This window comes from Nanorana parkeri, unplaced genomic scaffold (assembly GCF_000935625.1).
Source record: "Nanorana parkeri isolate BGI_ZX_2015 unplaced genomic scaffold, ASM93562v1 scaffold2623, whole genome shotgun sequence".
NCBI lineage: Eukaryota > Metazoa > Chordata > Amphibia > Anura > Dicroglossidae > Nanorana > Nanorana parkeri.
This window is the reverse complement of record NW_017308891.1, coordinates 16,466-42,379: the sequence shown is the minus strand read 5'-3', so window position 1 is coordinate 42,379 and position 25,914 is coordinate 16,466. Positions and strand designations below refer to the sequence as shown.

Below are 25,914 nucleotides of genomic sequence, written 5' to 3'. Positions count from 1 at the left end.
CTGTCCGCTCGCCTCTGGCACCATGGGATCTGAACCTGGTGCTTTCGGTGCTGCAGGAATCTCCCTTTGAGCCTATTCGGGACATTCCGCTCTTGTCCTTGTCCAAAAAGGTGGCCTTTTTGGTTCGGAGGGTTTCTGAATTGGCTGCCTTGTCTTGCAAGTCGCCGTTTCTGGTCCTTCATAGGGATAAGGTGGTTCTCCGTCCTCGGCCGACCTTCCTGCCTAAGGTTCTGTCGGCTTTTCACTTGAATGAGGACATTGTTTTGCCATCCTTGTGCTCGAAGCCAGTTCACAGGAAGGAACGGGCGCTACATTGCCTAGATGTGGTGCGTGCTCTTCGTGTTTATCTGGATGCTACTGCTTCTTTCCGTGAGACGGATTCCTTGTTCGTCCTCACGGTTGGCCCTCGTAAGGGCCGGGCCGCGTCGTCGGCTACCGTTTCCCGTTGGATTTGGACTGTTGTCATACAGGCGTATGCCGTTAGGGGGCGGGAGCCCCCTTTTCCGGTCACTGCCCATTCTACTAGGGCTGTTGGCGCATCCTGGGCTTTTCGCCATGGTGCGTCTGTTTCTCAGGTTTGCAAGGCCGCTACTTGGTCTTCGGTTCACACCTTTGTCAAATTTTACAAGGTGGATGTTTTGGCATCGGCGGATGCTGGATTGGGGCGTAAGGTTTTGCAGGCGGCCCTTTGAGTGGTTTTGTTTTGGGTTGTTTGGCCCATCCCTCATTGGTTTACTGCTTGGTGACGTCCCTACCTTTCAGGATCTCCGATCTGTTGCCCTGTGTCCTTCAATGAACAGAGAGAAATCAATATTTTACTATCAGCAGTTTCTGAATGAATGGGAAGCCTCTGTACTGAGTGCTTCCCATTCATTGAGTGCTGAGGCTGCAGAAAAAGAAATCGAGGATTTGGTGTCCTCAATTTCTTTTTCTATTTCAAAAGGGAAATGTCAGGGATCTTTTTAGACCCCAGAGATTTCACCGTAGCCCTCCCCCTCAATAGGAAAAAATTGCAAAAATGGCTTGGCCAGCTGATTTGAAAAATGTTCCGGAGGGCTTGGCAGCGAAAGGGTTAAAGCATAACAGCAGCCAGTGACCACCATCTAGTGGCCAAGTAGGGAACTGCATGGTTACAAATGAGCTAATAATCCACAAACCTGTAAAACAGCGGTTCTCAACCTGTGGGTCGGGACCCCTTCGGGGGTCGAATGACGATTTGCCAGGGGTCGCCGGGGAGTCTCCTGCTATTAGATAGCGGCTCCCGGCCGCCTGGGAGAGAAACACTTTCTCCCGAGCAGAGTAAACCTTTTTTGTCTGACATTGGGGGCCGTAGGCCGCCGTAAGTCAGAAAAAAAACAAAAAACACCCTAGGAATGCATAGCTAGATTCCTATTAACTATTTCACTTTGCAATAGCCAATAGCAAACTAGCTTAGGCACCCGCCCTCTGCTGCTGTCAATCAGCAGAGGGGGACCTGAAGTTCTCCATCAGGTCCCCACTACTGATTAACAGCAGCAGAAGGCAGGTGCAATAGCTAGTATGCTATTGGCTATTGCAAAGTGGAATAGCCAATAGGAATCGAGCTATGCATTCCTAGGGTGTTTTTGTTGTTTTTTTATTCTGACGGCGTACACCAGTGGTTCTCAACCTGTGGGTCGCTGTGTGATTTCTGCTGTGCTAGGTGAGAGTCCTCCTCAGCCCTCTCCTAGCGCAGCAGTGTCAGTTCTCCCGCCAGATGTTGCTGCAGCAGCCGTGTCATTCCTAAATTTTACCATTGGGGGTCACCACAACTTGGCAAATGTTACCAAGGGGTCCCGGCCCTAGAAAGGTTGAGAACCACTGCTGTAAAAGAAAGCGATAGGCATAGCAAATGTGTATGGCCTGGGAAGGTCACAAAATAGGCATCGGAGAAGAGGGGAAGAAGTGGCCATATCGGGGAAATAAACAGTCATATTAGAAATGTGAAAACAGTCTGGTTAGCACATGGCATGTGAATAATAATAATTAGTAGAAAGAGTGATCAGGAAGAAACCATTCCCATAACGTGACTATGCGACAGTCTCAGGTGAGATGTTCTTTGGTGTGGAGCCACTCCAATGCATGTCCCAGGGTAGTGAAAAATTGTACTTTGCCATTTTAAAAGATCTGCAATCTTGCCAGATATACAGTAGATAAAGCCTGTTTGGTAAACTTACCCTTTGGCTCAATAGGGGTAGCTATGAGCTTTTTTAATGCCATAGACTAGTAAGGAAAGATGGAGACTGTGATATTCTCAAAAGCAATGTTGCCTTTCGGTCGGTTCCTCCTTACAATAAGATCACAACCCCTGCAATTTAGCATTGTATCAAGGTGAGGCTTGGATGGAGCACCTGAAGATTAGATCGACTCTTGCCTAAGGATCATGCTGGTAAAGGAAAAGTCTTTTTCCCTTGTCTATAAAGGGAGGGGCATTCTCTCACAGTGTTTTCTTGGAAGATGAACTGGAAAATGATAGTTTCTGTAGAGACACAGTGCACTGTATATAGTTAGAAAATGGTACATTTTAGTTACCTGAAAAACAATGGCTGGCAATGTGGTCTGGTAGTAGCCATCCTGGTCAGCTTCAGGTTCTGTATCTTTATCCCAGTCTTTTTTATCTGTTTCTAATGCTTTTCTCAACCAGGCAATAATATTAGACTAAAGGATACAAAAGGAAAATAAATTGTACAATTAGATCAAACTTCTCACACTTAGTTTACATGCATAAATAGTCAAACTAGAAATACCAAAAATTGGATTTTTTTTTTGTACTCTGTAAATGCATTTCTTCAGTAGTTCATCAAAAAAGGCCTTCACTCCACTCCCAAAACGGTGCTTCAATCCACCCTCCCCCACAAAATATGTAAAAAGCTGTATTTTATCTTTTGTTTACATTTTTTAGTCTCTGTTCAAACCTAGGCATTTTGATGCTCAAAGCTAAGCGCAACAAAACTCTCAACACAAAAAAAATCCTAGTCATTTCAATGGCCCCTGTTCATACCTGAGCGTTTTGTCACAAGCTGTAAAACGCTGAATGCTGGAAAAAGTACATGAGCTTCTTTTTGGCAAAATACAGCACTTTTAATCCCATTTAATGGAAAGGCCTGGAAACACCACAAGCGCTTTGCACATTTCTGTGCGGGTTTTTGCGCAAATGTGTCCATTAACCACAATGTCTTTCAATATGCTCAATAAAACATGCGTCTTAATGTGCGCACGTTTAATGTGTGCAATAATGTGCTAAACACACTAAAACGCCTGCCAATATGCACAAAAACACTGATCCCTAGGTGTGAATGCACCCTCATAAGGGCCTGCCTCCCTGCTTCCACTCTCACCTAAACAAGAATGATGTAGCCAACTTCTGCAGCCCCCTGGGATGTCCCTACCACATATCCCAAGGGGCTGTAGAAGCAGACACAGCACTTGAAGGAAAGACCTGGCGGCACATCATCAGCTTCAATTGCAAGAACCTGAAAAATACAGCTGGTGATGTAGGAAGGGAAGATGGAAGTGCAGGAAGTTGATGGAAGTTAGTCGGACAACACTGGATTAACTGGGCAGATGAGCATATTTTCTGAAGAAAAACATACCATAACAAGTAAATGTAGAAGAAAAAAAAAAAAGGAGTGGGGGTAGGGGGATGGGCGAAGTACCACTTTAAAGACAAAGGGGATTATTCACAAAGCTGAGTGAATAACCGAGCCAAAAAGGTAGCGAGCAGAATAAAAAAAAATGAAACAAATGAAAAAAAAAAAGTTTAAAAACTATCTAAATAAATGTGAGAAAAATAAAAAAATAAAAAAAAAGTTAAGAAAAAAACAAAAACAAAAAACAATGCCAGACCCTTTAGGTCTGGTAGGAATGTTGGGAGGGACCCCTATATCTAAAAAAAGAAAGAAAATGTGTGGGGTTTCCCCCAAAAGTCATGCTAGGTCCTTAAAGGTCTGGTAGGAATTAGGGCTGCAGGAATACAGCAAATCGCAGCAATAGTACATTATACTATAATGTACTATTGCTGGGATTTGTAGTCCTCTATAGCTGGTGCCATTCTGCATTGCGCTGTATAATGATTATACAGCGCAATGCAGAATGGCACCAGCTATAGAGGACTACAAATCCCAGCAATAATACATTATACCAGGTGTTTAATATATTATTGCTGGGATTTGTTGTTCCTCTATAGCTGCTTATGTTCTGCAGTGTGCCGCTGTATTATACAATACAGGATATCATGCAGAATACAACACAATGTAGAATACCAATGTATTATACAGCGGCACACTGCAGAACATTATCAGCTATAGAGGAACACCAAATCTCAGCAATAATACATTATACCAGGTGTTTAATATATTATTGCTGGGATTTGTTGTTCCTCTATAGCTGCTTATGTTCTGCAGTGTGCCACTGTATAATACATTGGTATTCTGCATTGTGTTGTATTCTGCATGATATCCTGTATTGTATAATACAGCGGCACAATGCAGCATACCAGATATACATATCTGGTATGCTGACATATATATCTGGTATGCTGCATTGTGCCGCTGTATTATACAATAGAGTACCATTCAGAATACAATACAATGCAGAATACCAATGTATTATACAGTGGCACACTGCAGAACATAAGCAGCTATAGAGGAACAACAAATCCCAGCAATAATACATTATACATGGTGTTTAATGTATTATTGCTGGGATTTGTTGTGACTTACTTTGAATGACGGTGGTTGACATTCAAAGTAAGGTTGTCGGCGGGCAGCGGTGAGTCGGGAAGCTCACCGGTAGGAGAAGACTAGTCCTCAGCGTGTGCGGTGGGTGTGGCGTGAGCGGGAAATTTGAATTTTAGCCGACGAATCGACAATGGAAAACGTTGACAACATTTTCCATCGTCGATTTTAATCGACTTAATCGAATAATTGTTGCAGCTCTAGTAGGAATTTTAAGGAGAAATCCCACCCCCAAACATGGGAAGAAAAAAAAAGTGTGGGGTCCCCCCTAAAATTCCCCACCCCACCCTTGATCCGAGCACAGGACTGGCAGAGCCGGAAGGGGGTGGGGGAGTGAGACGTGCGAGCCCTCCCGCCATACCAGACCACATTTCCTCGGCACTGGGAGGGTGCTTTTCCAGGGCCCCCGTGCCAATGAGAACAAGGGCTTCTTCCACACAAGCCCTGCGCCCCCCTTGTGAATGAGTAAGGAGTACACCCACCCATTCACTAAAAGACAGAGATAGAGACAGGGACCACCACCTTTTCATTTTACCCCGTCTTTCCAAAAGAGCATAGCCAGGTATATTAACAGCCCAATTATGTAAAGAACAGAGCCAAGATTCAGCAATACAAATTAAATCATAGCACTCTTCATGCACCAAAGCTTCTAACTCTCCTATTTTGCTTGGCAGACATGTTTAATCCTTGGATTTTGTACTCGTATTTGCTGTACGAATAGTACTGTAATTGCCAATGCTTGTTTGTAGCATGGGAATCTCCTTATCCCCTGCCATAGCCACCCCCCCCCCTGAGCATGCCCCTTTCCAACCTCCATTAGGGTCTGACTAATTGAGGACCTCCCTCAATCCTAATTTAGATGGTCATCCAACCTTCCCAAAAAAACAAAAAAATTCCCCCTAGTAGATTTTTAAGGATTCTCCATCTTCCATGTATTCTGTCAGTCATTGGCCCAAATATGGATCAAAATACCTAGGACATGCCCAGACCCTTCCACTAATTTGTCTTCCTGCTCCACCACATGCCGAACCCTGGCAGGGAGTCAGCAAACCACTGGGTTGAGGCGATCCATGCAACAAATTATTCGATAAGTCCTCCTGATTATAGAATCCCCTAAAACCAACTGTCTGTCTTCCCGCATTACCCTCACTATTTCTACTAGACGGGCTGCTCTCCTGCCTGTTAGGGGTAGCAGTGACATCCAGGGCTGCCACCTCTCGGTCAAATGAGATGATGAGGTGGGGGCCTCAGTAATAGGTATCTGTTGCATGTGCATCCACTAGATTGAGTGCCCTTTTGTTTTGCATAGTGTCCAACTTCCTGGAGGTAGCAGTTTTAACCATATGTTAAAAGATCAGAGTACTCCAATGAACACTGGGAAATAAGACACTTTGTGGATCTATACAAAAAAAAAACTTAAACTTGCCACTTCTGCAAACAGTAGGCACTGAAATCTGAATGCACACCTTTTCTTTCTTTTGTCTAAATGCTTTAACTATGTAGGACCACTTCAGATTGTGTTCTACTGTTAACAAATGGCTACTATAAAACACAACTATTTGCTCTCATAATCGCCATTATAGATTTTAATATTTTTTATGTTAAAAAGGGAGCTTGAGAGTTATGTTTACCATAATTAACCCTGTCTGTAATGTGGTGGCAGAATTCATTATCAGGTGCTACCTAAATGTGCACACTGTCTGTTCTAACAAATTGTACGAAGAAATGCACTGAAACCTCAACAAAAAGGAAAGCAGACAATAAAACCCATCGACTCCACAAAAAGATAAAAACAAAGACCTTGAACAGGGGTTTAAGGGATCATTGTTGTTGAATTTGTAAACCCTGTTGAGAAAAGTAAAAAATGTTGCTTACTTGAAGGGTTGCCATGTACTTATGCAGAAGCTGGTCCACTATTTCTTCAGAAAGAAGTGGCTTCAGTAACGCAACATCTACTTCAGGAATTAACTCTATATTTCCCATCATTTCAGAACTGTAAGAACAATGCATACGTTATGATAGCTATAAGAAACATGGTGGCTAATTCCTCTGGGTGGGGGGTTCTTGATACAGGGAAGAGGACTTTAATAGCCTTACTTTCAAAAAGCTGAATACATTTACAGTAATATGGTGTTGCCAGAAGCTGTGCTGGGAAACCAGATAGCCTTTGCCTATTAAAAGGTCTACATGGGAAACTGTGCCTATTATACAAAGGATATGGGTGTAAAGGTTTATTACTTTTTTAAATCATATTATTTTCCATTCTTAATCCAATTTGCTGCTGAAATATTTAGCATTACCTACAGTAGGTGTTCAAAACCCAAGTAAGGATGCTGACAATTTCATTGGCTTCAAGATCTTCTGAAGCCAATTCCTGGATCCGAGAAGACAACGCACTGTGGTACAGTTCCAAAACTTTAGGAAATATGCTGTATGAAGGAGGAAAGCACTGTACCATCAAGTTTTTGACTATTATAAGATCGTCCAACAAATAGCGACGGATAATTTCCAAATGACGCACCAACCACATTTTATCAGATTCTCTTGTGTCTGCCTGAGTACCCTCAATTCTTGTTCCAATTGTTTTTCCAAAAACTTCAAACATTTTCTGTTTCCACTTCTTGGGTCTTCCTGGTGGAATAAATCCAGTTTGTTTCCTTCTGTCCATCATGCGTCGATCTATCTTCTCTTCCCTCTCTATAATGCGAACTACTGACACAAGTAAGGTAGGATCCTTGCGAACTGTGGTTATGGATCTCTGTATAACCATCCACAACTGTTTGGCCAATTCATCAGACAGATGTTGTACATTTCCAAAATAAGTTTGAATAAGATTCATGTCGTGGGTGTTTTTGCTATCCATACGGTATTGCTCATACATGAGGCCATCCCTAGAACATTCCAGGTCCATTAATTTACGATGTGCTTCCAGCAGTGCACTTTGTTCAATAAGATCTTGAGTTTCTTTTACAATTTCTGGCACTATATTAAAAAAAGACAAAAAAAAACATTTTTTAAAACAAAAAAACAAAAAAGGGAACCAAGTCTGATAAAAGTTAATACTTACTAGTAAAGCGTATCTGTTTCTTGAATGACTAATTTGGACAGTATGTTTTATTTAAGTGCACGTATGTTTTTAGTAGGCCTTAGAAACATGGGGATGACCATATAAACTTAGGGGTGTACCAAAGTCATACAGCTGTATGTTGTGATGACAAATAGATGTATCAAACATTTGCTCATGTACAAATAAGTTAGAATGATATCTGGAATGTGAAAAGCAACATATAAGCTCCAGCAAAATGACCATGTTAGCATACAGCTCATCAAAAATGGTAATATGAATATAGCAGCCAGTGTTATGTTGTCTCTTTCCATATTTTTAAAGTGTAATTACACTTTCCCAGGTGAATTTGAATAATTTCTCTTTAAATTGCACCACTTCTGGTGCATCCCTGATGGTTGATGTAAGCCACAGTTTTAGTGTTCTCCCACTGAATCCTGTTCAGGTGACCCTGTAACCAAATAGCACCGAGCTCCAGGGTGTTGATTGAGAGACAAGATTCCTTAGACAATCAGGTCCTTTGAACCGCAAGGTTTTCCAGGACATCTACCCAGTCTCACAGTCTAGCATGCATCGTGAGCGCCTTCCAGACCAACGGTAGGAAGGATTTTTCCAATTCTAGAGTCGGAGATCCACCATGTCAGGGCATGTCTGGTCTTGCTGGACAGGCAAATGGGGATGTTCAGGCACTGAACCAGTTTGTCTCATGCATTCAGAATGTTGAGCTATAACAGCCTTGAGTGAAACTGACTAGAAGGGACGGTTGTAAAGGAGGCCAGCATCAAGCCCCAAACCCTCATGCAGAAGAGAATGGTCAGGCAACCTCTAGACCTCAAGGTGCAAGCATGGGAGCAAAGAGGTTGGATCTTTTCAGGAGGAAGGAAGACCCTGGATAGCACAGTGTCTAAGACTAGGCTAATGTACTCCAACCGAGTAGAGGGTTCCAGGACTGACTTCTGGAGATTCAGGATCCATCCAAAGCTCTGCAAGGTTTGTATTGTCCGATGAATGTTAGACAATAAGGCTTGCACTGACTGCTCTCTAATGGTGTAGGTTTTCCAAGTACCTACCCATAGGAATCCCCGGAGAACAAAGCAGAGCCAAAAAAGGTGCCAGTGCCTTGGTGAAGACGTGAGCTGCAGTGGACAGGCCGTATGGAAGGGCAACAAATAGTAGTATTGCATGTCTTCAGATAGAGAAAAGGGGAGGCAGCCCCCTCCTCCCCTACTTTGAAAACAGTCAACAAGTAGGAGTAAATCCCCTGAAGTATTCTTGCCTTCAGAATTGTGGCTATTCCACCTGAGAAAGGAGATGATATGGGACAGCAAAAAGAGCTGTCCATTTTTTAGAAGATCTCTGCAAGTTCAACAGCAAGAAGCGAGGAAGAGGCAGGGAGCAAAACTCCAGTATGTAACTCTTGGTTATGAGGTTTTGGATCCAGGCATCGGGAATGTCCCTGACCCAAGGATGACAGTAGATCCACCAGCTAATGTAAGCGGGGGTACCCATTCATTGTGAAGAAGTCTTGTTTCCGAATTCTTCAGGCTTGGAGGGCCAGGACCTATGATGGAACTGAGAGCCTGGCTTGGGCTTAGAACCTCAGGCCTGGGAGGGATGAAAGCAACCTTCCTTAACCACTTCCGGGCCGGCCGTAGTAAAAAAACGGCCGGCCCGGAGCTCTCTAGATCTGAGCAGGCGTCTTTAGACGTCCGCTCAGACACGCCCCCTCGCGCGCGCGCGCGAGGGGTAAAAATGGCCTGGCCAGGAAGGGGGTCTAAACACCTGGTCTTGAAGTGGTTAAAGGAGGGAACAGAAGATTTTGCTACAGGAGGCATTTTCCAAGGTAATACAGGTGCTCTTGCCTCCTGTGAATTCCTTGATGTGTATCCATGGATTTGCTAGGAAGCCAGCAAAAGGGCATGCGTCCAGGCGCTTTTTTCACAGAAACGCTGCAGACCAGCATTTCAACCAAAGGAAATGTTGCATGTTGACAGACAGGAAACTCATCCTGTAAATGTGCCTGAGGGTATATGCCAAGCTATCAATGCAATAAGGCCACAGGAAAAAGCTGTACTCGCTTAAGAGCAGATACAGTATTTATATATTTCCTACTAAGTGCAACCACACATATTATAGATTGTTTTTAGAGTACAGATAGGGCTATATATTTATATCACATATGTGTACCTAATGCCTAATTACTTGGGACAAATATTAAAAATGAGGAAAAATTGTAAAGAAAACACTTTTTCCCCAGTTTTGATTTGAAGTATTTTTTTTAGAAATATAGCACAGCTAAAAAGAATGCATTAAACTACATTCATTTATTTGTCCTTTAGTTTGAAAAACCTCACATCCCTAGGATTTTAGAAATTTTCTATACTTCTCAGCCTAAAACCCAACATTTTAATCTTTTTTCTCTAAAAGCTAATAGTAGTCACCTTGCATACAATGTCACCAAGTGTCACACTTTAGTGACAGCGACATACTTTGAACATCACTGTCATGAAAAGGTTAAAATTTTAAAAAATAACCCCTTAGGGTGAAAAACAAATCTGCAGCTCAGCTGCAGATTTTCATTGTAAGGGGTTAATTTTTATATTAATGATAGTATAAAAAATATATTTAAATACATCATGTTTGTTATATTTTTACAATTCATTTATTTTTTTTAACACTTTTCACTATTTTTAAAAAAATGTTTTACATTTTTATTTTATTTAAATATATCAAGCAGTCATTGAGAATGAATCTCACTATTACTGCTTGGTTATTATTAGGCTGCTTCAAACGCAAGAACATCCAATAATAACCTTTGTGATGCCGATCCTGCAGCATTTCAGGATCAGATGTCACTAAAGGCTTCTGATCATTCCACCAACGATCAGAAGCCTGCAACATTGTTTCAGCAAAACAAAAAAAAACATGTAGCTAAAATGATTCTATTGCTGAAACTTTAGAGAGAAAAAAAAAACCCGGTATGCATCAGGATTTCCAAATCCCAGTCTATACCAACTGTCAGAGTGATGGCAAGAGCTGTAAATACCTCTCTGCTCTCACTGCCAGACACCCGATTCCTGCAAGGGATCGGGTGTCTGAAAAAGCTTAACTGTTTTATTAATTGATGCCTCAATATTGGCTCCCAGCATTACAGAGCCCCAAATAGCTGATCATGTACAGTGTACGTGATCAGTCATTTGGGCACTTAGCGGCGGGGACATACAGTGTACGTCTCCTGTCACTAAGGGGTTAAAGAAATCAGACTAATGACCATGTGCAAGGCCAATGCAGGCAGCCCCAATTGTAAACTAGAGTGCACTGTGGCTGTCCTTGAGGTAAGGAGAGATGTCAGGAGGCATGTCCTTTTCCTGGGCTGAGTCCACAAAATTGAAAGGACAGAGGGGGACTCTGAGGGGGAAGGAGAAGAAGTCCGAGCACTCCAATAGGCCAGACATTCTCTCCTTAAATCCAGCCATTAGGAAAGTACAGACCTCTCTAGAAAGCAGGGTAGAGAATGGTGCCCTTGAGGGTGCAGAAGAGGACCCTGAGACAGATTGCCACAGGGAGAAGTGATGAGTTTCTCTCAGAGCAGCAAGAAAGTGTCCTTCACCTAAGGACACTAGCAAAAACCTTACGTTTAGGATAGGAGTGCGGGGGGTTATACAGGGCTGCACTTAAAGCTTTGTTTTGCCAATGTTTAATCATCTGAAGGTGGCTGCAAAACCCATTGGTTTCAGAATTAAATCCCTGTGTCCTGTGATGTATGATCAAAAAATGCAAGACCACCCAGGCCAACCTAGCCTGCTTCCACTTTTACTGGGACCCCGGCCTGTGCGGGTCACTTCTGCATTTACCATTACTATACCAGGGCACACTTAGGACACCAACACTCACTACTACTGATTCAACACCCCCTCCCCATCACCACTTTACCGTGCGATTAGGCACTCACCGCCACTGCACTTACGCACTTCCTCACTCGCTGCGACTGCACTGAAGCAAACTTCCTCACTGGCCATTTATACAACACACAGTTCAGCACTTGCCACCCCTGTCTACAAGTATCCCATTCAATGAACATGCACACTTTTGCTAGTTATATATAAAAACAAAATAAAATATAAAGTAATGCTAGCAAGTGTGCCATTTATGAATGGGGACATTTTGGAATAGTGCAGGCCCTTCATATTTGTAATTTTGGACGGAATGAGGGTGAGAATCTGACGCGTGTGACATGGTTTATTACTATAAAGACCACAAATGCAGTATATGGGGAATAGTGGTTCACTGGTTAGGAGCTGCAGTTCCTCAGCAATGTAACAGTAAGGTGCAGCAGGATGCTAATGAACGGCTATTTCCCAAACAGCACTCCACTACTCCTACATGCCTTCACACTGTTGTGTGAAAGTGAACCAGATGAAAACCTTCCCCTGTCACTCATTATTACAGTGATTAATTAATAAGAAATATTTTCACTTCATTGTTTCTTATTGAAGCAACAGTAAACCCAATCTGAATGACATTTAGCCTGATAAAGACAGATAGTCAAACAATTGCCATGCTTTTTTTTTTTTACATCATATTTTGGATATCAGCACTGCTGATCTGTAGCTACTTTCTGTCTACATGAATGCACTCAAAGCATCTGTTTCATTGTCAAATACATCAAATTAAACTGCATTTTTTATATTGAAAGAGCATATGTAATTATCTCTCCTCCCCTTTTTCTCAGTAGATAGTCACCAAGCACACTGTAAAATATTCTTCATGTTCATAGAGGCAGGTTGTATCTGATTTGTGTTTAGGTTTTCTGTATGAATTTGGTATTGGGAAAGAAGGTTGGGTAAATTACACAAAAAAAGACGCACCAATTTAAAAGGTTTGTTTTTTCTCACAAAACAGTGCAGTAAAAGAAAATGCAGGGACACCTATGATTTATTACCTGAGAAAATGTTCTTAAGATTCTCAACTGCTGCTGCCAGCTGACTATGCTGAACCACAGCATCTTTCACATCCTTCAAGCTTTCGATGGTATTAATGCTTTGCCTCCAATCTTTGCTAACATTCCCCAAGGACTGCTGTATGTCTTTAACGTCATTCAGTGCATTGTGAAGTTGGTTTAACCCTGTTCTCACACCATCAAGTTGTGACTGAATAGCTGCCTGAAAGAAATTAGTACAGTGAAACATTTTTATATTATTAGGCAAAGTTTACTACATAAAGTACATTATTTGGAAAATGTAATCAGCTATGTTCAGTCTGTTTTGGTAACGGACTACAAAGAGCATTGCAAACAATAACATGGAGACAGCACAAGAACCCATTTTACAGGGCTCAACGCTATGTAAACTCATAATTACATTTAGGAAAATAGTCAAACAAAACAGTTGTCTTTTTTCCTTTTTCATATCTCGTTAACCATTTAGGAAAGTTGTAGTCTTTCACAAAATATTCCCAGATAAATGAGTCTGCTAATTCCAAGCCAATATATATTAAAGCCAAACTTTGGCCACAATATTGTAACGTTTAGATAGAGTGAGGAAGGGTTAAAACTGCCAGATTCTTCTTCAGATTCTTTACTATATGAACATGACATGGGCATGAATTGAGAGAAAACCTCCATTTTGGAAAAGCAGACAGCAGTCTGAGTCCAGCTATCCCTAAAAAATACTTGCATTCTTCCCGATTCCAGTGATATATTTACTAAGTGGCCTGCACAGCCTTCGCATAGAAAATATTCCTCCTGGGTCCTGCTCTTCCTGCGCATGCAGATCATGGCCTCATTCATTCCTATGATTGAATTGTACACATAGTGGCCTCCAGCCACCCAACAGAGCATGGTTCATCCATAAGAATAAATGGGGCTGCAGCATAGTAAGAGGACCGGGCATGGACATTTTCCAAGGAAAGGCTGTGCATCGCTGGACAAGACTATAGTGAATATTGCTGAAATGGTGGAGAAATGTAGGTATTTTACATGGCATACTGCACTGGATTGACAATAATTAAATGACGATACTAAATAGGGATGCACCGTTACCGATATTGGTGCCGATACAGAGCATTTGTACTCGTCCAAGTGCTCAGATACTTACCCCGATACCGGAACCGACAGTCAGAGGGAGCATAGAGCTGGCTTCCTGGCCAATCAGGAAGCCAGGCGGCGGGTCATGACCCACCTCCCGGCTTCCTGATTGGCTAGGAAGCTGGTCTCATGCTGCCCAGCAACAGTGAGGCTGCCTGGCTTCCTGACCAATAAGAAGCAAGGCAGCAGGTCATGACCCGCCGCCCGGCTTCCTCATTGGTCAGGAAGCAAGGCTGCCTCGCAGTGTCATCAGGGGCATGAAGCCGGTGTTCTGTCGACAGAACACCGGCTTCCTAGGCAATCAGGAAGCCGGGAAGCTGGGCCCACACTACCTCGGGATGCCGGTATCGTTACTCAGTATCAGCGAGTACTGATAAAAAAATATCGGTACTTATACTCGATACCGAAAAATCGATATCAGTAAATCAATAATACTAAAGGTTGGTTTTCAACTATAAATGCCAGCACTCAATTGTGCTGTTTAGCAAGTGGGAAATAAGTTAAAAACATTCTAAATTTACAATGAAAATATCAGCTGCATATATTTAAAAATGTATGTAAAAGCCACACAACACTATTATGGTGCATCACCAAGTGTGGTTTCCAATCTAGAGGTACCAACATTTTAATAGAACATTAAACTGATTAAACAGAGTAAAGCTTACATGGTGTTTACCTTATCCCACAAGAAACATACGTCTAAAAACTAAAAATCACTATAAAAAAAGAAAGGAGTTTAATGTCACTTTAAGGAAGGCAATTACAGATTTTGTCTATTCCATTCAGAATTTACTGACCCAAATGAAGTTATTGAGAACCTTGATGGTTCCCAATGAAGATATTGAACCCAATGGACCCTTTGGGTTTGGAAACCGCGAACAGTTTGGAGTAAAACCCATAAAACAATTTTGGTATAGGAACAAGAGCAATGATACCTTCATCCAGAAGACCCGAGAAGCCTTAATGGCCATCCATTAATCTGTGCGGTGACACACAGGAAGGTTAGAGGTGAGAAAAAGAGCAGAGGCAGAGAGCGAAAATTCAATTTGTAGCCCTGATATACCCCCTCTTACACCCAAGCATCTGAGATGCAATCTGTCCGTGTATCCACAAAGGTCAACAAAAATCCTGCCACTCTGCAAAGTGGGGGTACATCTTCATGCAGAGGAAGGCTTGTTTGAGAATTCGGCAGATTCAGTGCCGGATGTTGCTGATGGAAAGGGAGTCAAGCTCAACAAGGAGGCCCATGAAGAACAAAAATAAAAAGGGACATTGTGTAACAGTCAGAGAGGGAGAAGCTTAAAGAATACACTGCCGAGGAAAATGGGTGCTTTTGCCAGCAGAAGCATATTTGATGATGCAGTGTTTGGGCGTCTATTTGGCAAATTATGTTTAATGTTGATAAATGTAAAGTTATGCACTTGGTACTAGAAATTTACATGCGTCATACACTCCAGGGGGGGTACAGTTGGGGGCGTCAATGATAGAGAAGGGTCTGGGTATCAGACTAAATTAAAGCAAGCAATGTCAACCTGCAGTTTCTAAAGCAAGCCAAACACTCTGTTGTAATAAAAAGGGTATAGACTCCAGACAGAGAGACATAATCAACATAATCCTGCCCCTGTACAAAGCATTAGTAAGACCTCATCTGAAATATGCAGTTCAGTTTTGGGAACCAGTTCACAAAAACGATGTTGCAGCGGAAAACAGTCTTGATTAAAGACCAGATTAGAGAATAAAAAAAAGTGTTCTAAAAAATTAGGTTAGTCTTTAACACAGCAGGGCTGTACAAAAGACGTCCATCTACCTAGGGAAAACATTAACATTAACTGGCTGTTGGATATAAAAATGTACAGCTTTTGTTAACCTTTTCACTGCATCCAAAACTTTATTAAAGAGTATGTAAGCCTTAGTAATGAACATCTCATTAACAAAATTGCAGCAATATGTGGCACTTTCTCATGGGATGTCCTAAACTACTTTGTTACATAGTTATATAGTATTTGAGGTTGAATAAAGACATAAGTCCATCAAGTCCAACCTATTGCGTGTATGCATTTATGTTTGAGCAGGTGTGTGCGTGTATACGAGTCCAGTGTGATTTTGCTCTTAAGAGTACTTGTACCCCTTTATGTTATGGTCTCCAAGGAACTAGTCCAGGAGTTTCTTGAATGATTCCACACTCTTAGCTAAAATCACTTCCTGGCAGAGAGTTCCAGACCCTAACCGCTCTAGCTGTGAAGAACCCCTTGTGCAGATATTTTTTTTCTACCAATTTGTGGTGGTGCACTCTGGTCTTTGTTACAGGGCTAACCGTAAACAGTTTGTTAATAATGTTGCCGTTGAACAGTTTATACAAGAAAAGCATGTCCCCCCTTAATCTCCTAACCTCCAACGAGAACATATTTCATTTTAACAACCTTGTTTCATAGTTCAGGTCTTCGAACCCCTTAATGAGTTTGGTTGCCCTGCGCTGGACTTTTTTCAGATCAAGGACATCCTTTCTGAGTATTGGTGACCAAAACTGGACCGCATACTCCAGATGTGGCTGAACCAGTGATCTGTAAAGTGGCAAAATTATAGACTTGTTCCTGCAATACATTCCCTTCTTAATGAACGACTCTGCTTGGTTTGTTTACAGCAGTCTGGCACTGCGAGCTGTTCTTCAATCTCCGGTCTATAATGACCCCCAAATCCTTCTCAGTTTCCGACTTCCCTAGTGGCACATAAAATGCCACCTAATCTGTAATGGCCAAGGTTACAACCCTACTACATAATGCTATTTGTGTAATGCAAAGTTAATTTGCTCCATTTTTACACTTAATATATGGATATACAACAGATAGGATAAATATTGGATATAAACATACATGTCAATAAAATCACCTGCAAAATCGGTTTAAAATAAAACAAGTTCAGTTTTTCTTAACTTTCATTAGAAGTGAAATTCCCTTGATTAATTCCCTCAATTCTCAACTGATTTTACTGCCCCATATTTAAATCATCCTCTAAATTGAATGTCCATTATACAGGGTATTGCTCAAAACTATACCCAATATTCAAGAAGTGGCCTTAGAAGTGATGGTATACAAAGAGTATATGCAAAGAGAGTTAGAAATAGGACTCCATCAGGAAATCTTACTTTCAGTCTGGCCTCCACAGATGCTTTCTTTCTGGCCTCCCTCCTGCGATATTGCTCTACTTTATCCAGTTGATCTGGCCTCTGCAGCATTCCTGCTACACGCTGAACTGCAGTGGCCATTGCTTCCTTGTCTGGCTCCTCCATTCTCATCCTGTAACAACATTGAGACAAAATTTCAAAAAGAGAATTTTTCACTTTGCTCATTCAGGAAAATGGCAAAATTATGATTTTTTTTTAAATTTCCAGCCATACATTTTTAAAAATACTGCTATAGTCACATCCTGTTTGACACCGTCTACAGCATATTCCCCAATCTGCGATCCATCACTGGACCTCTTCAGAGCTGAATAATGCTGAGTGTCATTCGACCCCCTTTCTATGAGTGCAGAGTGCCATCAACCTGTCCCCAGAAGAAGCGCAACCACAACACCCTGTGATCACAGAAAGAGGGTCTAATGACACCCAGCGTTATTCAACAAAGGCGGAAGATGATGTGGGCTCATCACATTTAGAACTAGACATTAATAACACTAACCCTGTTAATATTTACCCTAGCCATGATTCCCCGCCACTTTGTTTGTCTTTCAAAGCCCTCGGAAATATCCAGTGTGTCCCAGTACCCAAAAGGTATTACCCTGCGTAAGCTCCAAAGTAGACTGTCACAGAGCTTACACAGGGATTAGACTGAGGGTGAAAAGGGCAGCGAGAGATCACAAAGAAAATGATCGCAGAGTGAGGGGGTGACCTATCAAGAAAACCTTTACCTTCGCCCTCAAGGAGCAAAGTGACAAATTCTCTTTACAATGTGCCAGTCTTTAGATTTTTTCACAACATAGGGGACAGGAGTTCTGTAACAGTGGTAAACAGGGAAGGCCTGTACTTGAGATTTTAATTAAAAATTGTCTGCTCACTATAGAAGTTATCGAATAAAGGGATCTGCATCATTAAAAGGAAAACTATGAGGTGAGTGCTTTTCACTCACCTCATAGTTCTAGCCGACCTGTGACAATGAGACTGTCACAGGTCGGCTCAGTAGATCGGGAGGTGAGCGAACACATACCGAGTTCGCTCACCTCTCAATCCTGTCACGGCTCTCTGCCGTGACAGGGGGAGGGGCTGGATTCCCCTCTCCCCGCTCCGATCTGCCAGCGCTGACTGGCGGAACGGACAGGGTAGGGGTACAGCTGGCTCTGCCTCTAGATAGGCAGAGCCAGCTGTCACTCACGCAGCTGGGCGGATCACGTCATCTATGTCGGGATCCGCTCCGGCTGCGGCGTCTCAGTATACCGCGAGCTGTAGCTCACGGTATACTGAGCTTAGGGTAACGGGAGGACGCTAGTTTGTGTCCTCCCGTTACCCTAAGGAGAACTATGGGGAAAAACACTGACCCCATAGTTCTCCTTTAAAGTGTATGTAAACTCTAATAATAAACTTTACTTATTTGTTTCCTTTTGGGATCTGCATCATTAAAGTGTATGTAAGCTCTAATGATAAACTTCACTTATTTGTTTTCTTTTGGTCTGTTAAACAATTGAAAGTATTTTGCTACATCCGTTTCATTAGTGCAAACAAATACCTGTAGAAATTCAGAGCTGTACAGTGTTCTGAGCTCTCTGCCTCAGACTATTTAGCCCTCCCTGTTTTTTTTATTTTGGACTACAAGTCAATTAGTCACTATGCTGGATAAGAAGATAGTGGGAGAGGTTAAAGTATATCTAAACCCAAAAACAAAAATGTTATATATTGCAGCTTACCAATTCTTAAAGGAGGAACTTTACCCATATCTTAAAATTAACAACATACACAGCTTTAGAAATGTTTAGGGCTTGTTCACACCAAATTTGGACCAGAGCTGCATGAATTTCTGTATATGCAGTGCATCTTGACACATTTTTGCCACTTTTTTGCCTAAAATAGGTCTTTAGTGCGTTCCAGGGCGTTTGGGGAATTCCAGAGCAGAAAAAAAATAAATAAATAGGGCATGCTGCAGTTTTTCCACATGCTCTGGAACTGAATGCTGTGGTGTGAACTAGAGCCCAAAATACCATTAGAATACATTGGATGCATTGTTGATGCGTTCTGTAACTCCTCTGCTCCGCAACTGCTCCGCAACTGCTCCGCACTTGGTGTGAACAAGCCCTTAGTAATGACAATCTACAAACACGTATAGATAATTGCAGGCTTTGTATTCTTTGCATACTTTTTTTTTTCTTTCCCAGTCTTCTGACAGTGGCCATGTTAACCAGTGGCGTAACAACAAACATTGTTCTGCCCCGGGTGCCCATAACTCTGGTTACGCCACTGATGTTAACTAAGGACAGGTTACTAGATCTCCCTTTACTTTCTGGAACTCTTGCACATGTGACTAGGACATGTGACCATGCATATCATCTGCAGGGAGGAAATCCCTTTCCCTGAGATCTCATTCAAGTGAAGAGATTGATGAGACAAAGCTGTAGCTTGTCTAATGCACCTGGCTATAGTAATCAGCGTTTCCTAGGACTTGAAAACAGGACACAAATGATCCTTGGACTTTCTCCAAGGCCAAATGATTTCCAGGTAACGTTGAACAGAACCATAGAGAGGTCCCGTGAGGTAAATTCCCTAAGAGGGGATTCTGCTTCTGGAAATGGAGAGCAAAAATCGGAACTTCCGAATGAAGGCATAATGTGCCTTGCGATCCCATTGCGGCTGGAGGGAGTGACTACGGTGCCATTCACTGCAATGCCCCCTCCTGCCCCACAACAGTGAGCCGGCTGCAATGCAATGCGATCCGTCCGGAACACACTGCATCTGGTGTGAACGAGCCCTGAGAGTTGCTTGTGCTGAAGTCCCTGCCTCCATTCTGCCACACCAATGGCAAACAAAAGTGCATAGTGCATACAGATCCTGCATTTGTAAGAGGCACTGCAGCACCCAAGCAGCCAACACCCAAAATGAGGACACCCTCTGCTCAATCTGTAGCAGCTGACATGGCGGAATCAGGCTGCATGGTTTAGCACTGCTGATCAGAGGAAGTCTGCTGGAACACTCCTGAGAAACTCCAGGTTCATGACTGCTCAAAATCATGGGGTAGCATAAACTGGGAGGCCCCTGCAACTAGCACAAAACATGAGTTGATTACCTGATAACTCTGTTTCCAGGAATCTTCCAGGACAGCCAATGAGATAAGGCTCCGCCTGCCTGCAACAGGAAACACATCAACCACATTAAATAAAAAGACTCCTCCTTCTATCCCAATTTAGTAGCCTCTAGGACCGAAGGCTACCAATGCACTAAAGTATCCCCTCAGTCATCCAACTACGGATGTCCCCTAGATACCAACCAAGGGCGGGAATCTGCTGTCTTGGAAGATTCCTGGAAACAGAGTTATCAGGTAATCAACTCATGTTTTCCCCAGTCATCTTTCAGGACAGCCAATGAGAGGATCAGTGAGGACAAATCTTACCTCTTAGGGTGGGACCACAGCTTGCAGGACCTTCCTGCCAAATGCCTGGTTTTGTTGAGTCATAAGGTCCAGCCTGTAATGCCTGACGAATGTCTGGAAATTGGACCAAGTAGCTGCTCTGCAGATCTGGTCTGGAGTAGCCCCTGCTCGCTCTGCCCATGAAGTAGCCCATGCTCTAGTCGAGTGTGCAGTGAGTGGACCCGGTAAAACCAAGCCCTGTGCTCTGTAAATCTCAGTTATGGCCATTTTAAATCCACCTAGCTATTGTGCTTTTAGTGGCCCTGTTCCCTCTAGTGGGACCTCCAAATACTACAAAGAGTTGGGTCGACTGTCTCCAAGGTTTCGTGACTCTAAGGTACTCCAAGACGCACCTTCGTACGTCAATACCTTGCCATTCCTTTTCCCTAGCAGAGGCAGGGTTAGTCGCAAACGAAGGGATGACCACTTCCTGAGTCCTGTGGAAAGTGGACACCACCTTCGGCAAAAAAGCCGGGTTAGGCTGCAAAATAATTTTATCCACCAGGATCGTGCAGTACGGATCCGCAATGGAGAATGCTTGAATCTGGATCACTCTCTGAGCAGAAACTAATGCTACCAAGAGGGCTGTCTTTATCGTCAGATTCTGTATCAAACACCCCCCAGGGGCTCGAAAGGCTGCCTGAGAAACCCTTGTAACACCACCGAGAGATCCCAATTTGGCACGACCTTACCCTTTGGGGGTTTCATTCTAACTACAGGTCGCAAAAATCTTTTTATGAGCGGTTCTTCCGCCAGTCTAATGTCCAGAAAATGAGACAGAGCCGAAACCTGCACCTTCAGAGTACTACAGGAAAGCTCTTTGTCCAGGCCACCCTGTAGGAAATCTAACACCAACGGTACGGTGTCGACCGTTGGTCTACCTTGGCTGCTGTACCAGCTGGAAAAAAAACTCTCCACACCTTCAGGTAAAATCGCAGACGTTACCGGCTTCCTACTGTGCATCAGTGTAGCCACTACTTTTGCGGATAACCCCTTGTTAATCAGCACCTCCCTCTCAGAAGCCATGCAGCTAATTTAAAGCCTGTACTTGCGGGTGTTTCACCGTGCCCTGTATTAGCAAGTCTGCCGTTGGCGGAAGAAGCAGAGGCCCCTCCACGCACAGCTTTAGGAGTGTCGTGAACCACGGCCTCTTCTGCCAATATGGCGCTATTAGAATCAAGGACATCCGTTCTCCCCTGAGTTTCCGAAGCACATTCGGAATTAACTGCAGCGGAGGAAATGCGTAACCTAAATGGAACCTCCAGGGGTGCACCAAAGCGTCTACCCCTAGAGCCCCGTCGTTCCTGGAGAGGGAAAAAAATTGTTCCACCTGCCTGTTGTTGGCCACTGCGAAGAGGTCTACCTCTGGACAGCCCCACAAGCTGGTGATCCAGGCAAACGTTCTCGTGTTCAGAGCCCATTCTGACTTGTGAAGCTCCGTCCTGCTGAGTGAGTCTGCCAGCTCGTTCAGGCTGCCTTTGATATGCCTTGCCGTCAAGGAGAGGAGGTTGCGTTCTTCCCATGACAGAATTTCCATCGCCAACGCCATTAGGCCGTGCGACCGCGTGCCCCGCTGCTTGTTTACATAAGCCACTGCTGCGGCATTGTCTGAGGCCACCGCTACATGGTGTCCTGCTAAAGTATCCTGAAACTGGCAGAGAGCCAGCCCTATCGCCCTTAGCTCCCTCCAGTTTGATGACTTGATACGGCCCGCGTGCTCCCAGGTATCCTGCCAAATGTGCTTCAGGCAGTGGGCTCCCCAACCCCAGGCACTGGCATCTGTCGTGACTACTAGCAGTGTTGGCTGGCACCATAGCCTGACTACTGAGAGGTTCCAACAGTCCATCCACCACAGCAGGGAATGCTTGATTTCCTCAGTGATGTGGACTACTTTGTCTAGGTCTTCTAGCCGACTTCCCCAGATCCTCAAAAGCCAATTCTGTAATGTCCTTGAATGGAATTGCGCCCAGGTAACTGCTGGGATGGCGGACGTGATAAGTCCCACCACTCTCATTACTGACCTGACTGATACTTCGCACTGCAACTTCAGTCTCAGTGTCTCCTCTACCAGCAAAGACACCTTTTCCCCTGGTAATGTAATGGTCATTTCCTGGGTATTGATCCAGTAACCCAAAAACCTTACCGTCTGTGCAGGGACCAGTTGCGACTTCTCTCTGTTCACCAACCAACCCAGACTCTCCAAGTGATGTATCGCTAGCTCCAGCTTTTGTCGGAGCAACATCTCTGATGGACGACCTTTTGTTTTTCGCCCCAAGTATGGAATGACCCCTACCCCCCGTGCTCTTAGGGGAGCCAGAGTCTCTGCCAATACTTTGGTAGCCGCAATGTAAGCGGCTGCTTTGCTCAGCACGGGGAGGGAACCTAGCAACTGATCACGATCAGTACCAGACTCCAGGTGGACTTGTAGCTGATTCAGCCACACACCTAAAGTCCTGGCCACGCAAGTAATGGCCAGCCCAGGTTTAAATCCAGCACTTGCCGATTCCCATCCCTTCCTGAGCAAAGCTTCCGCTTTCCTATCCATCTGGTCCTTTAAAGCCCCCATATCCTCAAAGGATAAATCAGTTTTTTTAGAGACTTTTGACAAGGAGGCATCTATCTTTGGGCATTTATCCCACAGGCCTGAATCCTCCTCCGCAAAGGGGAACCTGCGCTTGTGTCCAGCCGAAAAAAACATTATTTTCTCTGGCTGCTTCCACTCCTCCTGGATCATGTCCGAGAGTGATTTGTGGACCGGGAAGGTACGCCCCTTCTTAGTCTGAAGTCCTTTGTAAAGTTTATCATGAACAGCTCAGCTGACACTTCTTTAATACCCAAAGTATCCCCTATGGCTTTCAACAGCTCACCTGTCTCAAACGAAGGGAAAAGGAATTTCGTAGCTCTACTGCTATGTAACTCCCCTTCTGACTCATCCTGATCCTCTGACTCTCCCTGAGAGCCCGAGGATTCACTGGGTGCTTGCTTGCTCACGCACCTTTCCGCGTAGCCCATCGAACTACCTTTCCCCGATGTTCCGGGTAAACCAGTATCCACTGGTGTACTCACTGGGTTCTGTAATGCAGACCTGAAAGATTGAAAAGTAGTAACCATTTCATCTCTCATAGAATCTAACAGCCCTTTGAACATTCCCGCTGACTCCTTGGCAACTACTTCCTCTAAACAATCTTTGCATAAGGGGACCATGAAGTTGACATTTTGACATTGCAAGAGGCACACTTCTTCCCTTTTGGGCGAGAGCAGCCAGCTTCAGCAAGGGGCTTATCCTCTGTGACTTTAACCTGTGTGAGACAAGAGGGATGCCATCAGCCCGTGCTCTTCCCAACATGCAAGCAATGTTCATAAAATACCACCCAACTTGTCCTGTAAAGCAGGCCCCCAATACAAGCAGGGTAAAGGTAGAGGAGAATCCCCATAAGAAAACTCTCCTACCTTAGCGCCAGCGCCATGCTCTCCCAGATCTGGAGAAGCAGCACCCGGTCCGGCATCCGTGGGCATTTTCTAGCTCACAGCCGACCACGCTATCGGCCCACTCCTGACGTCCCCACCGGCCGTATGTGGTCACCGGTCGGTTACAGAAGGTGTACAGCTGTAGTAGTGGTGGCCGAGCGGCGTCTGCTGTGCCCTGTCTGTGAGCAAGCCTTTTTGCCTCAGCCCCTTTATGCGCGAGGCTGGCGTTCCGGCCCGGAGCGGCACACCAGAACCGCGTCACGCACTGTAGGCGGCGACGGCGCCTCAATGTGATGTCACCCGCCACACTCCCGGCCTCAGCCAGAACCCGCAGAAGGCATGCAGCCCCACGCAGCGCTAGCAAGAGGCCTAGAGACGCCGCAGCCCTTCCGCGCGAGGCATCACCCCCACGCTGCCGAGGGCTGCCATTGCTTCCCCTACCATCTCTCTGGTAAGTGCCAGGACATGCACTGCCGAGGTACCTGGGACCACTGGACTTTCCTCCAGCCTCCAAGTACCCCATCACCATGTTGTCCCTTTTCCAAAAGGGCATCCAGCACACCGATCAGGTGAAACACTTTGCCATTGCTGCACACCAGGGGGGGTGTCACCATCTGGCGCCACTCGCGTGTAGGAGGATGGTTGCCTTCCCTGAATAAATGGAGGGGAACCTTGGCCAAGAATCGGATGGGGTCTTGGATGGCCAAGAATCGGATGGGGGAATCCCTGCATGCGCTGCAGCAGGCAATACCTGGAGCAGGTCCCAGCGCATAACAGGGTTAGGCTCAGCCCTAAGGCCAATAAACTTGAGCCCTGAAAATAACAAACATTACAATGTCACTGTGTAGCTGGAGGAAACACAAAAAAACTGAAGGAGGAGTCTTTTTATTTAATGTGGTTGATGCGTTTCCTGTTGCAGGCAGGCGGAGCCTTATCTCATTGGCTGTCCTAGAAGATGACTGGGGAAAGTTTGTTGGCTTTTGGAAAATGAACAGTTTCAATGGCCCTGTTAGGCTGGAGGAATCACAACAGCTGAGGTGGAAGGGAAGGGGCAGTCCCTTTTATTTTATTTGTGGATGATGTGTTTTCTGTTTGTAAGTGGGCAGATCCCCTCTTACTCCTAGCACAGGAAGAAGAATTGGGGGGAAAAAATCCTAAAAAATAAAAACTAATGCAGTCACCACATCTATAAATTGGTAAGCTGCAATATATAAAATGTTTGCTTTTGGGTTTAAATACGCTTTAAGTAGTTTAGTAAAAGACAATGGGAAGGGCCAACACCAGAGCGCAATAAAGTGCTGTGCGGGCCCACAATAAGAAATTAAAGTAGAATGAAAATCAAACCAATAGGAAAAAATTGCAGAAAATTCAAAAAGGGCTTGGCCAGCTGATTTGAAAAATGTTCCGGAGGGCTTGGCAGCGAAAGGGTTAAAAACATAAATATACGTACATTGGTCCAGCTTAGCACAATGTAAGAACACACACACACCGATCCCTGGCAGAGCAATGGGGATTCTGTAATAAACTGTTGTAGCCGTAGCTACTGCAGTGTATTACAGCATCTTCTGGGTTCCTACTACAGCTGATCGACTTCTCTGTACTGATAAAACACATAGGGGGGAATTTATCAAAATCGGAGCAGAAGAATCTGGAGCAGTTGCCTATGGCAACCAATCAGCTTCTCTCTTCAGTTTGTTCAGTTAAGGTTTGAAAATCAAAGGTGAATGTTGATTGGTTGCCATGGGCAACTGCTCCGAGTTCTGTCAGCTCCAGTTTTGATAAATTCCCCCCAGAGTCTGAGTATAGCAGACATTTAGAGGACGCCTAGGCAGTCTCCGATTGGACGAGGGGCAGTGCTGTGATGCACCAGCCCTCGTCCAATCAGAGAACACCCAGAGGGTGTTCAGTATGAAATGCAGCATTCAGGATAGCTGA

At 44.1% G+C, this 25,914-nt stretch overlaps 1 protein-coding gene across 1 annotated transcript in view; it reads right to left on the bottom strand.

Moving 5' to 3' along the window:
* EXOC3 (exocyst complex component 3) overlaps positions 1 to 25,914 on the bottom strand; it is a 77,840-nt gene that overhangs the window by 45,445 nt on the left and 6,481 nt on the right. The window contains exons 2-6 of the mRNA XM_018573931.1: positions 17,046 to 17,196; positions 12,761 to 12,980; positions 7,055 to 7,736; positions 6,630 to 6,747; positions 2,551 to 2,676 (exon numbers count right to left, since the gene is read on the bottom strand). Of these exons, the coding sequence (XP_018429433.1) occupies positions 2,551 to 2,676; positions 6,630 to 6,747; positions 7,055 to 7,736; positions 12,761 to 12,980; positions 17,046 to 17,195 (1,296 nt within the window). The 5' untranslated portion in view covers position 17,196. The remainder of the gene's footprint in view (positions 1 to 2,550; positions 2,677 to 6,629; positions 6,748 to 7,054; positions 7,737 to 12,760; positions 12,981 to 17,045; positions 17,197 to 25,914) is intronic.